The 18,101-nt window shown below is 39.6% G+C and overlaps 1 protein-coding gene across 1 annotated transcript in view; it reads right to left on the bottom strand.

Annotated features, from left to right (window-relative positions):
• The window catches only part of SHISA9 (shisa family member 9), a 175,354-nt gene extending 157,888 nt beyond the window's left edge, over positions 1-17,466 (bottom strand). Inside the window, exons 1-2 of the mRNA XM_062503743.1 lie at positions 16,844-17,466; positions 9,597-9,724 (exon numbers count right to left, since the gene is read on the bottom strand). Coding sequence (XP_062359727.1) covers positions 9,597-9,724; positions 16,844-17,451 — 736 coding nt within the window. The 5' untranslated portion in view covers positions 17,452-17,466. The remainder of the gene's footprint in view (positions 1-9,596; positions 9,725-16,843) is intronic.
• Positions 17,467-18,101: the final 635 nt, after the last annotated feature.

The raw sequence follows: 18,101 nt of genomic DNA, 5'->3' as shown, positions 1-18,101 counted from the left end.
TTTGCAGACATGCAAATTTCCCTAAAATCAGAAGAAAATGGAAAGTACATCTAGCTGAAAACTCCTTTTACCCTCCTGGCTTCTCAAAATGCTTCTCAGGTGGGTCCAATTTAGTAAATTATTTGGTAGTTTTCACCGCACTTTCTCTAACTAGCTTCTATTGCTCTTGGCAGTGAACATTTTTCCTTTTCCAACAGTGAACTGTTGAAACTGTGTCCTTTTTTTGTTTCTTTCTTTCTTTGGTTTTGGGTTTTTGGGGTTTTTTTGCAAAACTGTAAGATAAACTTCCTGCATATCCCTTTATCTCTCTCCTTACTCCAGAATAACAACAAAAACACAGTTCCCCACAATAGTATATATGAAGTCCTGTAGTGCCCTTGGATAAAATCCTTGAGCTATTAAAGAAGATGAGAGCTTTACTAGGACCTTTGACCAAACAGAATTTCGTCTAATTGGCATAACCTGGCCATTACTCTAAGCACTGTCAAAGTCCTGGCTCTGTTGCAAGGCTCAGAGACTGTTCCTACCCCCACATCAGAGTCACACCACAACCATTCCATATTCCAGGGATGGAATGGCTGGTTTGCAGTGCCCTGCTGATAAATGCTGGCCGGCATTCCCTGCACTTTCTGTGTTGCGGCATTCTTTACTGTGCTGGCCAGAATGGCTGACTGCAGGCTTCCTCAAACAATCCATCCAGCATCATCAAACAAGGTTTGCAGGCACACAGGAGCAGCTCCTGACAGCCAGCAGAAGGGACAGCAATAGGAAACACAAGGTTCAGATGTGGACAATGTGGTGGGAGAAAATAATAGAGCAGTTCAAAAGTGATGACTTGATCAGCCCTTGAAGAGCAAGGGTCTACGTGGCAAAGGCTGAGGTTTTTTCTCTTGGCTGCTTCTGCGGAGTGTAAATGGTGAACTGTGAACTGCCACACTGAAAACAAACTTTTCAGGGCAAAAATTGCTCTGCTTTTGAGAGTTTATTGTGGACACTTCCAGTTTAACAAGTGCTAACTCAAATAATGCCCAAACTTTGTTATGTGCATGCTCTTTTGTGTAAGTGCATGGCAAACATATAGACACAGATACATGGTATAGATAGCTATTTATCAAATGTGTATTTCCTCTAATTGACAAGGAGTGAATGGTAAACAGCAATTGGATTATTCTGGATTATGTTGCAAATTCATTAGAGTCAGAAGTATAGTTATAGCCTTAAGCTTGGGTGGACAGACGTTGCTCAAATGTATGAGCTAAAGCCAAAATTTTGTTACTGAAGAAATCTTAAAAGCTATTTAGATGTGATAACTAAAAATTCGAGATAAAATTCAAATCTGCATTGTAATCATCTGGGAATGATTATCAATGCAGCTTTATAGCATGGTTCCAGAGATTTTTTTCCCAACATTTTTTTTCCATTATAAAAATCAACAAAAAAAGTTAGTTCATAAATATTTAACACACCCATTTCTCCTCTTGACTTTATCTTATGATAATAAAACTGGAATCAAAGCCAATATGTACATTACAAGGAGATTTATAATGTAAAGAAGAGAACATAGAACAAAGTACTGAAAATCATTTATGATTGAAACTGTAGATTGAAGTTGGTGCAAGTCTCTCTGAATAGCATCTCACAATTGCCTTGTAATATTGGGATTTGTATTCATAAGCTTTTTAATGTATGCAGCCAACCTCTTCTTCTTTATTGTGTAACCACTGCACTGATTTGGCTTGGGAAAGTTGGGATGACTGATTGAAAAATTAGGAAGGAAATGATTTTACAGAATGTTGAATTTCTGATGAGAGCATTTTAACATCTAAGATATAGTATCAAAGTTTTGCACAGCCAAAATGATAAAAAGTTATCTATATAGCTGTGAATATACCAGTTTAATGCTTGCACCTGTCTATGACAGAACCGATCTATTTGTGAATTTAGGGGGGGTTTTGTTGTTTTTGTTACAAATCTATGAATTTGAGACAAAATATCAGGGCGGGAGTTCAAGGATTTAGAGAGATGATTAAACTCTAAGTCAATGGTTAAAAGCAATATTGTTTTGGCACAAAAAGACAAGTATAGTTTGTGTGGGGGCAAACCAGCAATGAAAGTAAAAGGTAGTTTTTGTTTGCCTTTCAGAGAGGTGACTCTTACCATATGAAAAAATAAGGTGTATCGGTCTCTATCCTTCTTCATTTTGATAAGCACAATTCTGGCAGAACGTAATCATAAAAAAGGTTGTGTTGATTGTTTGTGGGCTTTTTTCAAAACATGATTCCTACTAGTTTGGCAGTGTTTTCTGTACTAGTTTTTGACATCAAGAGTCCCAGTGACATGAAAGATTACAACAGGCATGAAGCACTGATGATTGATATTGCTGACAGTTGTGGTTAGCAGTGGGAATATTTAGCCCTGGAAGTTATTCAGCAATGAAAATACTGTTATTTGGTGTGCCTGACCAATGAAAAATTACAATTTTATATATTAAATTTGGTAGCACATAATAGGAATAGCACCTCATTAATCAAATTTGTTAAGTAAAATTTAGATTGCAAAGTGAAAGTGAAATCACAAGGGAAACACATCAGTGTTTTCCAAATATATTGAACTTTTCCTTTTGTAGATGGTAAATACGTCCCTGCACCACGGGCAACATTTCAAAGTACAACTCTGCACCCCAATGACAGCAAAATGAGTCTCATCCTTCAGAGGTGTTATTGAAGTCTGCTGGTGTGTGACTCAAAGCTGCTATATAATAGTCTAGTACAGCAATGCTCTCTTCTGTCATACCAATTCCTCCTTTTAACTGCAGTATAAAATGCAAAAATATTTTCTTGATATTTTTATTGCCAAAATGTTAATTCTTGTACTAAAGGATAATGTCAGTGACTGACTATTTCTCCCAAACACATTTTACATTGATGAATATGTTTATTAAGATATGTCAAATGATTTCTCTGCATTAAAAGTTGAATAGAAGTAAATGATAGTGTCACCCCAAGACAGATAGTATGCAAGGCAGTAATCAAATCTCATTGTTCTTGTACAATAAATGAAGAAAGAGCAAAAACTTCACTGTGCAGTTCTAATGAAAATCCTTATATGTAGCAGAGTTTATGAAGACCTACCCAATACAACTCAAACCTAAAATTGCACGTAGGATCCATAACAGTCTCATAGAGTTTTCAATAAAATCTAACAAGAAATATTTTAGAACAAAGAAGAGACCTACTGAACATAGGGAATGATATTAAGTTCACAGTTTGATTTGATTACAAACCCAATTCCTCAGTCCTGCTCATGCAAAATTTTATATTTACTCTTGCTTTTGCTTTCCATTTTATTCATTTCTCAGATTATGCAAGCAGGATGATTCCAAAGGCATGGAATTAAGTGCTTGGTTGGAGTAATGCCAGAGTTCTGACATAGTACACTTCCTGAAGACTGGTGTAGTTTTAAATAAATAGATACTGTCTATGATATATAGTAAGATTTTCAATATCATCCTGTTTTTAAAAAAAATTAATTGATGGAATCTACCAACACTCAATGACAAATGAGATATTTTATTTGTTTTACTTTTTGTCTTTCCTAAACAATCCCAGAATATCTCATTCTCAGGTTGTAATTAACTTCCTTGAAAATATTCACTGGTGTTTCAAGAAGTTTCATCAGAGTGTCTTCTCATAAATCAGCATCATGCATCTGAATTAAAATCTGAATGAAAATTGGAAACGTTTTATATTAATGACTATGAGGCTAAACACACATTCAGAACTGATTAAACATTACTGTTTTCCAGTGACTGAGTTGCAAGAGGAACGGAATTTCAGACTCCATATTTATATGGGAAATTTGGTTTCCAGCATGGAAGCTCTGGATATCTGGAATGCATTGCTATAGTTGTATTTATATTAACAAAAATTCTATCACTAATTTGTTAATGCTTTGAAATTGTACTTGTAGTAAGCAATTTAAAAGTCAGTAAGTAGAAATTAATTTAAAGGTTTAAAAAAGTCTCAAGATAGCTGTGACAAAGCAGCTTGCAGCTTCTAACCTCAAACAGAACTTATATTCAAATATACAATATTTCTTTTGACATGGCTGATGATAGTACTGTGGGCTTTTACTTGGATGATTAGCTTTTAAAATGCATAATTTAAATGTGGACTTTGTCCTCCCAGCCCTTTTACAATCAGAATGCCATAAGCAGCTCTCTCCCAGCATTAACTGAAAGCTAAACTTGTGTTTAGATCAGGAATTTAATCTAAATTATCAGATTTTTTTAGTGTTAAGGTATGTCCTGTACAGATGACAGAAACCCCAGTAAAATGAATTTTAGCACACTGGCAGTGAAGAATAAGGCTTTAAATGTTAGCAAGTCCCCAGTATTGCTGACTACAGTACCCTCTGTCACAGCACTCTAGAATCTTGTGCACTGAGGAAATCCTCCAGTTAGGGTGGCCAGTTTATTCTCCCTCATTCTTCACTGTCGTGGAGCACTCCATCAGCAGTACTTCTTCACTCCTCCTGTCAATCTGCTCAAACTATCTTTTTCTTGGCTGAAAACTTATTAGTGTTGTCCATCTTTCTACTCATAGAATATGGCCCTGTCTACACAGCTCAGCCTCTCATCCTTTTAAGTGAGCAGATTAACAGCCAATTAAAGTTTATGAAGAAAATAGTGCAATTCCTCAGGGCTAGACCCATGAACAAAGCCAGGCCTAAAAAAAGCATTTCACTGTAATCAAACAACCCACACACCAAAGAAGCCCAACAGTGTTACTTGCTCAGTGGTTTGCATTTTGCAGACCTCTGTCCAAACAAGGGGTTTGGTGGAGCTGCAAGGCCCCTGTCACTGGCAGCACGACATTACAGCAATGCTGCACATCCTCAACAACCACTTCTCCAATATCCTGCCGACAGCTGTCCAACAGTTCCTGTGTAAAGCAAATCACTTCTCATGTTTGATACGCTCCGTGAGCTTTATATTTGGAACAGGACTTCTCTTTCCTGAAGTTTCTTAGTAAGCCTCCCTGCTTATTTCCAATGACCAGCAGTAGGAATTACATTTTAAACATGTTACATATGTAACATAATTAATTTGCCAAAGACAACAACAGCAAAAGCTTATTCATTAGTGATGAAAGACTGAAAAATATTCTTGTGAATTCTATTTTCACAGTGTCAAACTAGTGACAGTTCCTGCCACTGGAAAACACAGGCTGAGCTTCTATGTGCAGAAATGAGGAGAACAACAGGGGTATGCAATACAGAATTACAAGGACTTCAGAAAATATCCTCCTATTTAAATGCCTACTGCCTCAGCACAGAAATAAAGAAAAAACACAAGTTAACTTATCATAAGGCACCAGTTATAGAGATGGCATAGCTTCGTTTTCAGCATTAGCATTCGTTGTTAGTAAGGACAACTGACAATTAACTGCAGCAGCAAACACAATGCTGAATATATTTTTTAGAAGACCATTTTAATCACATGAGCTGCAAATCTTTAGACAGTATTAAAACTGGCCATTTGAAGCAGTGCAACATTTCCCTCTTTGAATCATGTGTTTAAAATCTACTTTTTTAAAGTTAAATTCAAAATAAAGAAATAATTCATACATATCAAACTAAAAGCATTTTTCATCTTTAAAACCTCCTTAATCTATAATTGGCTTCCTTTTAAAATCACCTTTATCTTGGAAGCCTGCATAAATTGTTTAAATTTACTAGTGCAAGTCTGGCTCTTGGGAAAGAGTAACAGAGCTTTTACTGATCATTAGGAAAAGTGACTGTGAATCGCACCAACCAAAGTATTTTTTCACTCTGCTATCATAGATCATGAATCAGAAATAATAGCAGTAATCACGTTTCAGAAATGAGGATGTAGCTACGAAGCCTCCTAACTCCCACTCCATCAGTGTTATAATCCAAACAAGTTAAATAAATCCCTTATTTCTAACAAAATAAGTAGAAAAAAAAAGAAAAAAGCCTAAACAAGAAGAGAAAAGAATACCTTGAATGCTGCTGCTTTCTTAAGATTTCTTAAAGTCAGAGATGAACACAACTCAATTTCTGCAGAAAGGTTTGCTTGTGGTTTGATGTTTTTAACATAACTTTTTTACTTCTATTTAACATCTCATAGTAGAAGACTTGGATGCTATACTTTTTGATAGATAGCTGCAGCTTGTTTACAAAGCACCACCACATTCTAATGTGTATGAATGAAGGGGTAACAGAAAAGCACTCTTAAGGAAAGCACAGTACTGGAAGAAAATTATGACAACAACCACTAAGGACAAAATAGCTTTTACAAAAAATTTGGATTCACATGAGCAAAGAAAAACCCGTGTTTTTTGGGAACCTCCAAAACGTCTGTTCTTTCTTGAATATCAAAAAGGAAGGGACAAGAAACTGAGTAAACTGCAAGACTCTGAAAAGAGCTTTTGGCCTTCCACTGGCCTGCGAGTTCTGGCAAATAGCTGCAGGCATCACAGAAAATCCTCGTCCTCTGGTAACAAACAGTCCAGAAACAGAAATACACTCATTTTCAGTGTCAGAGATCATGAGAAGTTTGTCATTTTGACAAAGGAGCTTCCCTTCACAAAACACTTTCAAAACATGTTGGCAACATCAGCAAAATGTTTTCAAGAGGACAGAAAGAGCAAATGAACATTCAAATTAGAACATTTTTAATAATGTTTGGCCTTCAATAGCTTGTCTGAAAGACACAGTATGGAAAACATGTGTACTGACTAAGAAACTCCTCCTGTCCTCTTCACATTTATGGATCAACGTGAAAAGTACATCAGCCTCAAATATTTAAGTCTCATTATGAGATGGCAAGTAGATAGAAAGTGGTAACTTAGAAAACTTTAGAAATATGTATTAAAGTTTATGATGCAATACTTTTATGTAATTTCATTTTCTGTGGATAAGTACAGAACTGGAATAGAATTTCTATGAAAGCTGTGATTCACTCTGGTTTATTTGCTTATGTAAAAGTACCCCAAAAAGCCTCTCACTTTTCCAGCACTGGTAGTATGTAATGGCTCACTGACAAAGCTTCTGCCTGTAATATCCACTCTTGCAGTGTTTCAGAACTTCACTGTAAAATTCTGATTTACTAAGATACTGACCTTGGAAAATTTGTCTTAATAATTTTGTCTTTATATAAAGATTTTTCCACATATTCAACAGATTTCAATCATTTGTGATGTTCTGACTAATTCTACTAGTTCATTTAATCATGTTTCACATGAGTTTATGAGAATAAAATGACAACAAATACAGAACAACAATCCACTTGCTATGAAGAAAATGTATGCGATATTGGTTATAGAATGCCTTGATTAATGTCACCACTTGAAGCTTTGCACTTAACAATCTAAAATTATTGACTTAATGCATAAAGTTGATTAAAGACTGAAACAATTACCATCAGAGCTTCTGGCTTCCGAGGTTTCCTTCTGTGGCAGGAATTCTGAGATGTATAAGAAGCATTGTTGGGACTGCCCCCATACATGTCCCGAATGATTAGGACAGCTCCAAAGTAGCAGCAGTGCTTCTGTATAATAAATTGTAGTGGTGCAATAGCTGCTTCACATATAATTCCTCCCTCTGTGCCAGAGGGTCATATTCTGAGACAGAGGTGATATGGATGTCTCAGGTCAGCATAAATCAACATCCCATTAAATGTGTAATTTTTTTCTTTCTTGATGCACTACCTATGTGGCCCCGAACTGCATTTATATGCAAGAGCTCCTAGAAGCAAGGCTTAAATCTGAATTCAAATCTGAGAAACAGTAAGTTTAAAGGCTTGCTGTGTTATGTTGTATATTGTATTATATACAAAGAGTCTTAAGCAAAATATCTCAGTGTGATCATTACAAAAATCTAGATAAAAACAAATCAGTAAGAACCTCTACTTTCTGGCTCCTCCATTAGCTGTGGTTCTGAATAAACACTTCACACATGAGAGAAAATAACAGACCCAAACTTCATTACCATGTGGTACTGTTCCTGCAAACATGGTCTTGGGAAGGATCAGACATCAGCAACTAGCTTTGCTCAGACAGAGTGAAGAGATTCAGTGCACACTCCCATCCTCCTTAACCCTTCAGAAGTCAAGCTGCAGTGTGTTGGAGCACCTCTGCCTGAGGGAGCAGCCTCCGTTCCCCTCCAGAAGTGGCGTTTTTACACAGGGAGGGTGTGTGCTTCCCTCCTTGCACTGCCCATCTGCAGAGCCCCAGGTGGAAGCTCTTTGCTGGGGAGCAGGGCAGACAGATGAAGTGTTACATGATGAGGTATCACATCCCTCTGTATGTGGCACCTTTATTCGAGGGCACAGCTTTAATTCTCTCCCTTTACTCTGTAGGGATGTGTAAGGAATGACCATCAGCCTTTCTCACAAAGCAGGCACCAGCAGTACGGGCAGCGCATGGAGCTGCTCTTTCTCGCATTGTCTTTATACCCTTCCACAAAAAAAAGCACCAGTAACTGCATAATGCAGTCCAAATAAAACTCCAAATATAAGCAAACTTTCTATAGCTAAGGAAAAGATGAGTGCACATACTTTAAATGCTTCAAAATGGAAATACCAATGCAGTAGAAGTATATTTGCAGTAAAAGACACATCTACACTGATGATCTACAGCACAGAATATAGCTACCCACTGCCTAACAATCTAAACTTTCCTGAATGATACCTTTTTATTTTATAAATATATTGAACCTGATTTGGTAAACATATCCATAATTTAAGTACATATATATATATTTAAGATACGGCTGAATATAAGTTACATAAATAATTATTCAAATTAAATTTGCAGTGGCATTGTCTAACACAAGAGGAACATGTATGTGAGCATGAGAAAGATCTGTACTGTGTTCTAATGCAGCTGGGAAAATAAGTTGTCCAGGACTTCAGAAACACTTGAAATGTCACCATATCTCACCTGAAGCTCCAAGGTGCACTTTTTTCTTGCCTTCAATAACATAAACATGTAATACAGAATAGCAGATACAGAATAAAAATATTATCTAAAAATTAAAGTAATAGTCTTCTCATCTTTCCCTTGAGAAAATGAAAACCACATACAACTTGATGCTATCCAGGGAAGTGTTTAATTATTATACTAGTGGATATGATCTAACAGCCTAATGAGACCACTTTGCTACTGGATGTTACAGCCCTATGAAACATTGTTAAATTCCGCTGTAACCACAACAATTTCTGTTTTGGTATAATAAAACACAGAATAAGGCAAAGGCTGAGGAGCTGAGCAAAAACAACAGGTTGAGGATACAAAGATACAAAACCAATATTAGTCAACCAAGGAAAATCATTTAAACTAAATATTTAAAATTAACTAAAAAATGAACTAATTTTCCTATTCAAAATTTATTTATCCCACTATTGCACAAATCTGCACTAGGAAACTAAATTTTTCTGGGAAAATGAATATTTCTAATTTGCAAGAACCCATGTACTGTTGATCCTCATTTGACATTCAGCAATATTAGTTTCAAAATTATCTTTTCAGTGCCAGCATTCCAGTTATTGATAAAGTTAAAATGCAACTTACGTAAGTTATTTGGAGGAGGTCTTGTCTCCATGTTTTCATAATGCTGCACATGTACTACAATGTTTAGATCTCTTTCCATATGATCTGTTGTACAAGGACCTTGAGGTCGCATAACATCAGCAAGAGCCCTGAAAACCAAACAAAACCAAAATGAATCTGCAAAATCTGTAAGACATTAACAATATGTTCCAAGATCTATTTCAGTTTGCGATGCAGTCAATCATAATGTCTGCTGGAGAAACCAGCTGCCTGCACAGTAAATGCAGGGACATAAATTCATTGTAAGACTTCACACCTAAGGCTCTTTTTAGGTTATCTTACTGTGCTAGAAGTAAAACACAGAAACACATTAAGTTCTGTAGGTATCTTAGCTTTGGAGGAACACAATTTAAGCTCCTTGAGCTTTGTAGAGTTCTGCCACTGCATGTGCTCAGTACCATTATTGCCATCCTGGTTAAACTGAGCACCTCAGCACCTAGCCAATGGGTACACCTTTCACAAACTGCTTATCTTCATACCTAGATTACTGATTTCAAAAGAAATTCTTACACATGCATTTGCAATTAGCGCACACAACACAGTGGTCTTTGCAGTTTTCATTCAAAAATGTCACTCAAGTTGAAAAGTCATATAACTTCCATGCAAAAATCCAGTAAGCAGGGATTTAAGGATTTCTCATCCAGATGGGGAGATCAAAAAGGTCTTTTTCTAACTTCTGTGAGTGTCCTAGTCTTTAACATAGAGCAAAGCTTGCACAGGAACACTCCCTGCTCTTTTGAAGGCAGTTCGGAAATGGGATGAAAGCTTTGTGCTAGCGAAGAGGGAGTAAGCAAAAGGTTCCTCAGTTAGGCCAGGCCCAGCCTGGTGCTGACTGTGGGCTTGCCCTGCAGAGCTCCAGGCAGTCTGACAGACTCATCCTGCTCTGGGCACTGGGTAAGGACCAGTTCCACTGCCAAGCATCCTGCTGAGCACAAGTCCATCCTTAGGCACGCGCATAAACACACACACACCTGCATCAGCCCTGTGGAGCCAGAGTTCCTGACCAAGTTCCAGTTCTGAAACTCCCAGCATGGCAACATCTGACTGTGTCTGTGAGTCTGTGCCATTTCACCAGAGTTCCACAGGAGCAGGATTAGCCCTTAGCTATGTGCCACAGCTACCTGCTGAACTGCTGTGCACTAGGAAATAATTAGCCCGCCTGCAGAAGCTGTTGCCTTAGGCAAAGGAAAGCTGTAGTATGTGTTACCAGTGTCTTCAGGGTTCAGTGCAAATCTTTTCCTTACAGGCCAATGTATCATGGACCATTATTTACCTCCTTTTTGTTTTATTGTTTTTAATTTTTAGACCTCTTGAGCAGATTTTTAAGGGTGTAGACACATTTTCTGGGCACTATGCCCAGTTTAGGTTAATTTTCTGCAAAATTATATACAGTGTCCCAGATACTGCATCAAGAAAAACTAGCTGATAAACTAATAAACGATTTCTTTTTAAAAAAAGCACATTCCTGGGTGAGTGCCATGGCAAGTGCCATCTAGCTGCTCCACTTTACTTCTGTGATATTATGATTTCTCAATCAAGCAGCACTGTAGTTTTAAATATTAAAAAGTAGGTAGCTTCATTTAAGTTACAGAGAAATTCTGAGCTGGATTTTGCTTTCAGATTGCTGGAACATTGTTTGGGTACACAGCTGAACAATCCTGATATTTTATTGTGTTTATGGCTAACATGTTATTAAAATATTAGTTACAGTTGTGATCAACATGTTAGAGAATACTCTGTTGATCCTGGAAAAGGTCAGAAGACAGTAACCATATGATTAATGGTATCAGAGTAATGCTCCCATTTGAAGCAGTGCTTATACAGCAGAAATAGCAGAGCTGGCCTACATAGCAGAATAATAAAAATTCAACAGAATAGATTTCACAAAGACATGTCGAAATGATGCAAAAGGAAAGCATTATATTGCAAAAACAATTTAAAATAAGTGGGGACCAAAACCATTAATATTTTGTCAATTTATGCAAATATGTCTCCATGCTGAGGAAATTATTGACATCAATTCTAATTCAAGAGGCATCTGGACACACTTTTGGGAAGGGGAAAAAAGGTAAATGAAAGTTCCTAACTCCAGTATGGGAGTTAAAACTGTGAGATCTAAGTATTTCCCAACTCTGTGAGAGTGGGTTTTCAGAAAACCTTTCCTCACTGCCATTAATCTGATGATAAATATTGTTTTCTGTAGACTTTAAATGACACCCTGTAAGATGGCAGATGAACTACTGCCTGTCTATGAAAACGCTATGTTTTCTACTTATTCATGGTGGCTTTTAGCAAATGGTTTTCAAGGAATTACCTGTCCAATTCCTTCTTCTGTATTAAGACAAGATGAACTACTCACTATCAAGTTGTGTTTTTAAAAACACAGCACATGTACTGTGTTAGCCAAAGTTGTACAATCTTCTCAGGCAGAACAGCTCACAAAACTGAGAGCATGTCCTTATTCCCCACTGATGTCAGAGTGAGTTAAAAATACGTAGCAGCTTCAGTATCACTGAAGTACAAAGGAAATGCTGTACCTGGACTTTGTTCTTTTAGGGATTTGCCCCTATAATGAAATGGATAAAGGAATGCTTGTTCCCCAGTACATGACAAAATCCTTGAACAGATGTTTGCTTTGAAAAACTCCACATAGGCCAGGAGACTTTTAAAACATCTTCATGCATTTATCTCACCTAAATATAGTCCTATCAATTTTGTTCATTATCTGAAAAAAATTTTACAGTCAGTCCCACTGAAAAGTTAAACTTACACAGAGAGTCTTTACCTACACCTATGATATACTGGATGATTTTTTAAGGAAATGTAAAGCACAAGATGACCTTCTAATCAGGGAGCAGTATCATTAAGACCTGTGCAGTGATACTGGTTGTAGTATTACAGAAGTGGAGATATGTTACCTACACAGGAGTTCGTGGCCCAGAACTAGTCAAGTATCACAAAACTTCAGCATTTATCTTGCCATAAGATTTTTCTTTTTGGATATGTAGTACTGGTTTGTGGTTTTATAAAGCATGTGGAGCCAGGCATTGTACCAATACTTAATGGGTACAAGCTGAAAGAAGCTGAAACACATTTTATTTCATGAAAGGCCACTTGTCATATTTTGCCTCCAAAACAGAGTCAAAACCCATAAGAGAAATAATTTCCCACATAGAATTCAGTATTTTGGCAAGTCAGGCTATTTTTGCCCCAGACTACATGTCTTTTAAATGATCAATAGAAGACCACTCCTCAGCTCAGCACTGGGCACTTTCATCCTTGTGAAGGAAGAAAGAAGAGCTCAGATGGTTCAAAATATTTGGAAGACTGCAAACACACTGTCAGAAGCACTGTTTTAAAAAACAGGAGTTACAGCATAAGACCATGATTGCAAACATTGTCCTTTCAGTTCTTGGTTTGTTTGCACATTCTCCACAAGGATTAAGGAAGGTGCAAAGGTGCAGTTGTATTTACAGAATAATCTCCCCCATGCAACAGAAGTAAAGCTTTTTCATTTTCTATTCATTTTTGAGAAAAAATTCTCCACTTGAACTGATGGAGCCTGGCAGGCCCATTGGTGTAGTCTCAAGCAGCAAGAACGTGCTGCCCTCATATGCCTAATGAAGCTCCTGGTCTGCTTCAGCAGGCAGATAAATCTGTATTCTCTCATGCACAGCACTGCCACGTTCCCTCCCTCTGCCATAGCTCCCTCCTACACCATCTGATTTCCTTATCCTCCTCAAAAACAGGAGGGGAAAGGCAGAGCTACTCTGGATACTACTATTACTGCTTAGTCTTGGACACTGTAGCTGAATGGAATCCTCCTCTCCTTTTAACATTAAGGAGCAAATTTTCAACTGAAGAGAAACAAAACATGCAAGGCCTAAAATGAAATACACCATGCAGAGTTAATTCTGTACCCCCCTCTCTAGTTCATCTTCCAGATTTACAGTTCTGTGCCAACAGAAAGAAAACATCAACGCTGCCATACCTGGCCTGTTTCCTCTAAAGAAAAGTAACAAGGTCTCTAAAAAAGGACAAGTATTGACTTTTTTTCTAAAGGGACTTGCTCAATAGAGACCTTTTCCTATATATGTTTTTCACTAATTAAATACATTTCCACAATGCTTTTATCATTGTCAAATATTTCAGGAAAATTCCATGAAGTTAATGGAGTGTTCTTGGTTTGTTCTGGTATAGTAGTAAACAAAATTTAATGAAAGGCAGCTGTATGGAAACTAGGCTCAGTTAATAAAGAAAGTTTTCTTTATTAACATTGGACCACTCTTACACACACCAGTGTCTTACTTCAACAGCAGATCTACTGATTGCAAGATGAAGTAATGCAAGGAATTTAAAAGTGTGGCACAGTTTTGCTTCCTAGTTAGAAGTCAATGGTCTTATTCCCACATGTCAGGTCTTTGTTCATATTTTGAAATATTTTTAGTAAACTTAAAACAGAAATGTGTCATTTACACCAGTTGTACTCAGTTGTTCATTTTTCTTTAAAAAATCAGCCCCCTGTTAAGAAAAAAAAACAGTTGCCATTATGGTTTGGTTTTTTTTTTTTTTTTGATAAGCAGTACCATCCCTTTCCGAGTTGAATTTGTTCACAGAAATGAGGGGGGTTCAAATGTTTAATGTAGCCACTGGCTAGGCAAGGGAAAGGAGACAATCTTAGCTAAGAAAAGAGATGACAAATCATTCTCTATGTGTTTCTTACTGCCAGCCAAAATGGAGTAACAGTACTTTTGCTTTGGCCTACCTCATACTCTCGATGCATTAAACTTCTGCTAATTAATAAGTAAGGTTCAGTAAAAAAAAACAAAAAAAACCCCAAAAACACAACATAGGAGGTGTTCTTCTTTGTTTTTTCTGATATTGTAGTGATCAATGTTACAAAAGAAGGCGACTATGAACACAGCTTATATATTATATCAGCTATTGGTACTATTAAATGTTCAAACAGATGAAGTATTTTTTAAGAATTGCAGCCTTTTTTCAGAACATTAGTAGTGTAAAATGAGCTAGAATTGAATATTTTAGTTAAACACTCACTTGAGGACTAAGAGGTTACTTCAATTCTTCACTTAATGAATATATTTCTAGATTGCCAAAGGGATTTACAAATCTAATTCCTTTTCAAATTAATGTTAAACCCATCCCACAACTGGAATAAGAGAGAACTTAAAAAAAAAAGCTATAGATCCTCTTTTTCAGAACATGACTAGCTATTATGTGTACTGAGTGGGTGACTGTTTTTCCATGTGATCATGACTTTCCAAGTTTCTATATAATCCTGCCTTGAGCAGTTTCATGTACAAGATCACAGACACTGTTAAGTAATCAAGGTAACAGACGACCTTTGCTGAGACCCACTTCAGAAACCTAATCTTCATGCATACATGACTCAAGGATATCAGAATGATTTTCCAATCCCCTGTAATTCTACTTCCATAAACTGAGACAGAATATCCTTTCATAATACTTCACACCTGTACTTTAGATAGCAAATATTTCTACTCACAGAAGCAGGACCTATTTAAGCCATCATTTGCAGGGATGGCTTGTAGCTTCTTCATTCTGTTCTGGGCTTTGTGACTGTTACGAGCCCTCTTTTTTAGCCTGCACAAAGACACTACAGAGACTGAAGCAAGGGAGAGCTTTTTGCAAACAAGCTCTGTAGATAAAAATTTCAAAAACAAATTGGGAGCCATGTATTGTTTTTCTGCATTTATATTCAAAATGTCTAAAGACATTCCTCAATAACACCTTCCTCAACAAAAACCATCTTTGCAGAAGTATCACTGACACACACTCTTGACTAAAATTTCTGCAATGTGCTTTTTTCCTCAGTAGTGAAGCATATCTATATCAGCCAGTTTATAAATAGCAAATAATAGCTCATGGACTGGTGATGCATTTTCAGGAGTATTTCTGTGACTTTTTCTGTTTTTTCAGGATAAGTAGTTAATCAAAAAGTCATGCAGAAACTTCAGTAAAAAGGAGGCTCCAGATGTTGAGTGATCTCTTGTACTGTCTTTCAAAAGATTGCTCTTCATCTAAGCATGAAAGATTGTGAGCTACACCATTAGCAGTCAGGGCAAGAGGAAGTTTTCTGCCACACTGCATGTCCAGTAGAAGGTATCCTTTCATTGCATTTCATCACTAAAGTTGCCCAATATGCTGGGATCTATTTAGACTCTTTAATGGATCTGTTTGCCTTCTTTAATGCCTTTCCCCCATCTGCTTTACTTTCATGTGCCTGGGATTAGCATAAAGAATCAGACAGGCTGCAAACTTGACAAATGTGTTATGCCTTGATTTTGAACTGCTGTGACAATCTGGGTTTGGAATTTGTTGCTAAAGACACTGGGCTCTGTCCCGAGTTGCCCACCTGCCTATCCACCACTAGGCAGCCAGGATCTGGAGTAGATGGTACACAGCATGCCTAGCTCTAGGTGGGGGAGGTTCTCTTTGATATAACTCAGCCATTACACCGTGGAGACAGAGTTAGAACACACACATACATGGATGAGGCAAGACTTTCATATTCCATTTTTTACCTCTCAACAGTAAATGAAAAAAATGTTAAGAAATTCTACAATAGCTTTTCCTTTTTATGTCTTCCTCTTCCCTTCCACCCTGACTCATTTTCACAGCTTAGAAATTTTACAAATAGCTCACACACTTGCAAGGGCTGGGGGAGTAGGGAAGGTCCTGCCAAAACCATTTTGCAGCTGGAGAGGGAGGGTGAGATGGTATTTGTTTACATCCTTCTGTTGAAAAATAAAAACATTTTCCAGTCTTTGAAACTGTTGGAAGAGGGAACGCATCAGGCTTTCTATAATTCAGTGTTGCTGGTTTCAGAATTATTTTTTTTTTCTATTTATGCACAGTATATCTGGGAACACTTGCTGGATCTTGTTAGGGAGAGGGTCAGGCACTGTAGATAAAAATGGACTACTGTCTGTGCAGACTCCACAATTATCCCTAGTCTTCCTCAAGATGTATGTTCTGTGATAACCCAGGCTAGGGGCACCTCAGGAGCTCTGCTCAGCAAAGTTGGTCTCTCTCAGTCGCCTTGCAGGGGAATACAGCCTGCCTGGCAGGAGTTGTTTGTTTGGCAGGGACACATGGGCTCCTCTCTAGGAACTAGGCAGGAGGTAGGAGGGAAAGGGACCCTGCTGCCTGGCACTCAGCCTTACCTGGACATGTGCTCCCGCTGGGGTCTGTGCGCCTTCTCCAGCCCTAGTTTGGTGAAGATCCCCACCAGTACCATGACTGCTACAACTCCACAGATGATGTAGACAATAAGGTTGGTTTTATCCCGGGTAGGGTCATGCAGAGGGTCGTCTATGCGGGAAGGAGGCTTCCCTGTGTTCATCCACAACGGCGTCTCATAGTTTGTGCAGGTGCTTTGATCCAGCCTTGTCTTCTTGAACTTGCAGCAAAACCTGAAGCCACAAGTGCCACAGCAGAAGATGAACTCTCCCGAGCTGCAGTTAAAGGGGGGGTCCCACTGCCCCATCACGTCAAAGTAGCCCCTGCAGAAGTCTGGGGTGGGAGGTGGCTCGGAGGGGTCTATCTGCTCCCCGAGGCTGGAGTGGTTTCCTCCCGAGAGCACCACAAAGCTCCCCAGCTGCTGGCCAGCTTTCTCCTGAGCCCGACACACCAGCGTGAGAAGGTCCGCCACCAAGTAGCCGAAGAGCAGCCGAATAAAGCCTTCCATTCTGCCTCCCAGCCCCGGCTCAGCGATGCTGCTGCCGCCGCCGCTCGAGCTGCTGGATGCTGCGCTGCGCCAGGAGCTGAACATAAAGGGGCTCCGTCAGGCGCCGGGCGTCCGCTCAGCCCGCGCTCGCCTCCAGCACCACGGACAGCCCCGAACGGGCCGGGCAGGGTCCGCAGCCCCCGTACAGGGTCCGCAGCCCGGCCCCGCTCCGCTCCGGAGCGGCGAGCGCGCGGCACTTGTGGAACGGAGTGCGCCTGAGAGGGAGCGCGGGAGGAGGAGGAGGGGGAGGAGGAAGAGGAGGACCGAGGGGTGGAGGTGGCGGCGGCGCGCGGGGCACCGCGCCGGGCTGGCGAGAGGGGCGTGGAGGGGCCGCCGAGCGGGAGGACTGAGGCGAGGGCGCTGCAGGGGCGGGAAGAGGAGAGGGCGAGCGAGGAGCCTCCCCGCGCAGCCGGGTGCCGGCGTGGGGTGCCGGGGGCACCCACCTTCCTCTCCCCCGCGGAGCCCGGCGCGGTCTCTCGCACAACTCCCTCAGACACCCGCGGCGCCCGCCGAGCCCCGCCCGGGGCCGGGCTGCCAGGGCAGGGCGCGGGAAGCCGGACGGATCCGCCGCGGCATCCAGCCGCCGATGAAGGAAGGCTGCGCCGTGGCGGGTGGACGAGCGCGGTGCCGGCGCGGAGAGCCCAGCCCGTCCTCTGAGGCGGCCGCGGGAAGCTGCGTGCCCGAGACAGGGCTGC

Source organism: Cinclus cinclus, chromosome 16 (genome assembly GCF_963662255.1).
Source record: "Cinclus cinclus chromosome 16, bCinCin1.1, whole genome shotgun sequence".
Lineage (NCBI taxonomy): Eukaryota > Metazoa > Chordata > Aves > Passeriformes > Cinclidae > Cinclus > Cinclus cinclus.
This window is presented reverse-complemented; position numbering and strand designations above follow the sequence as displayed.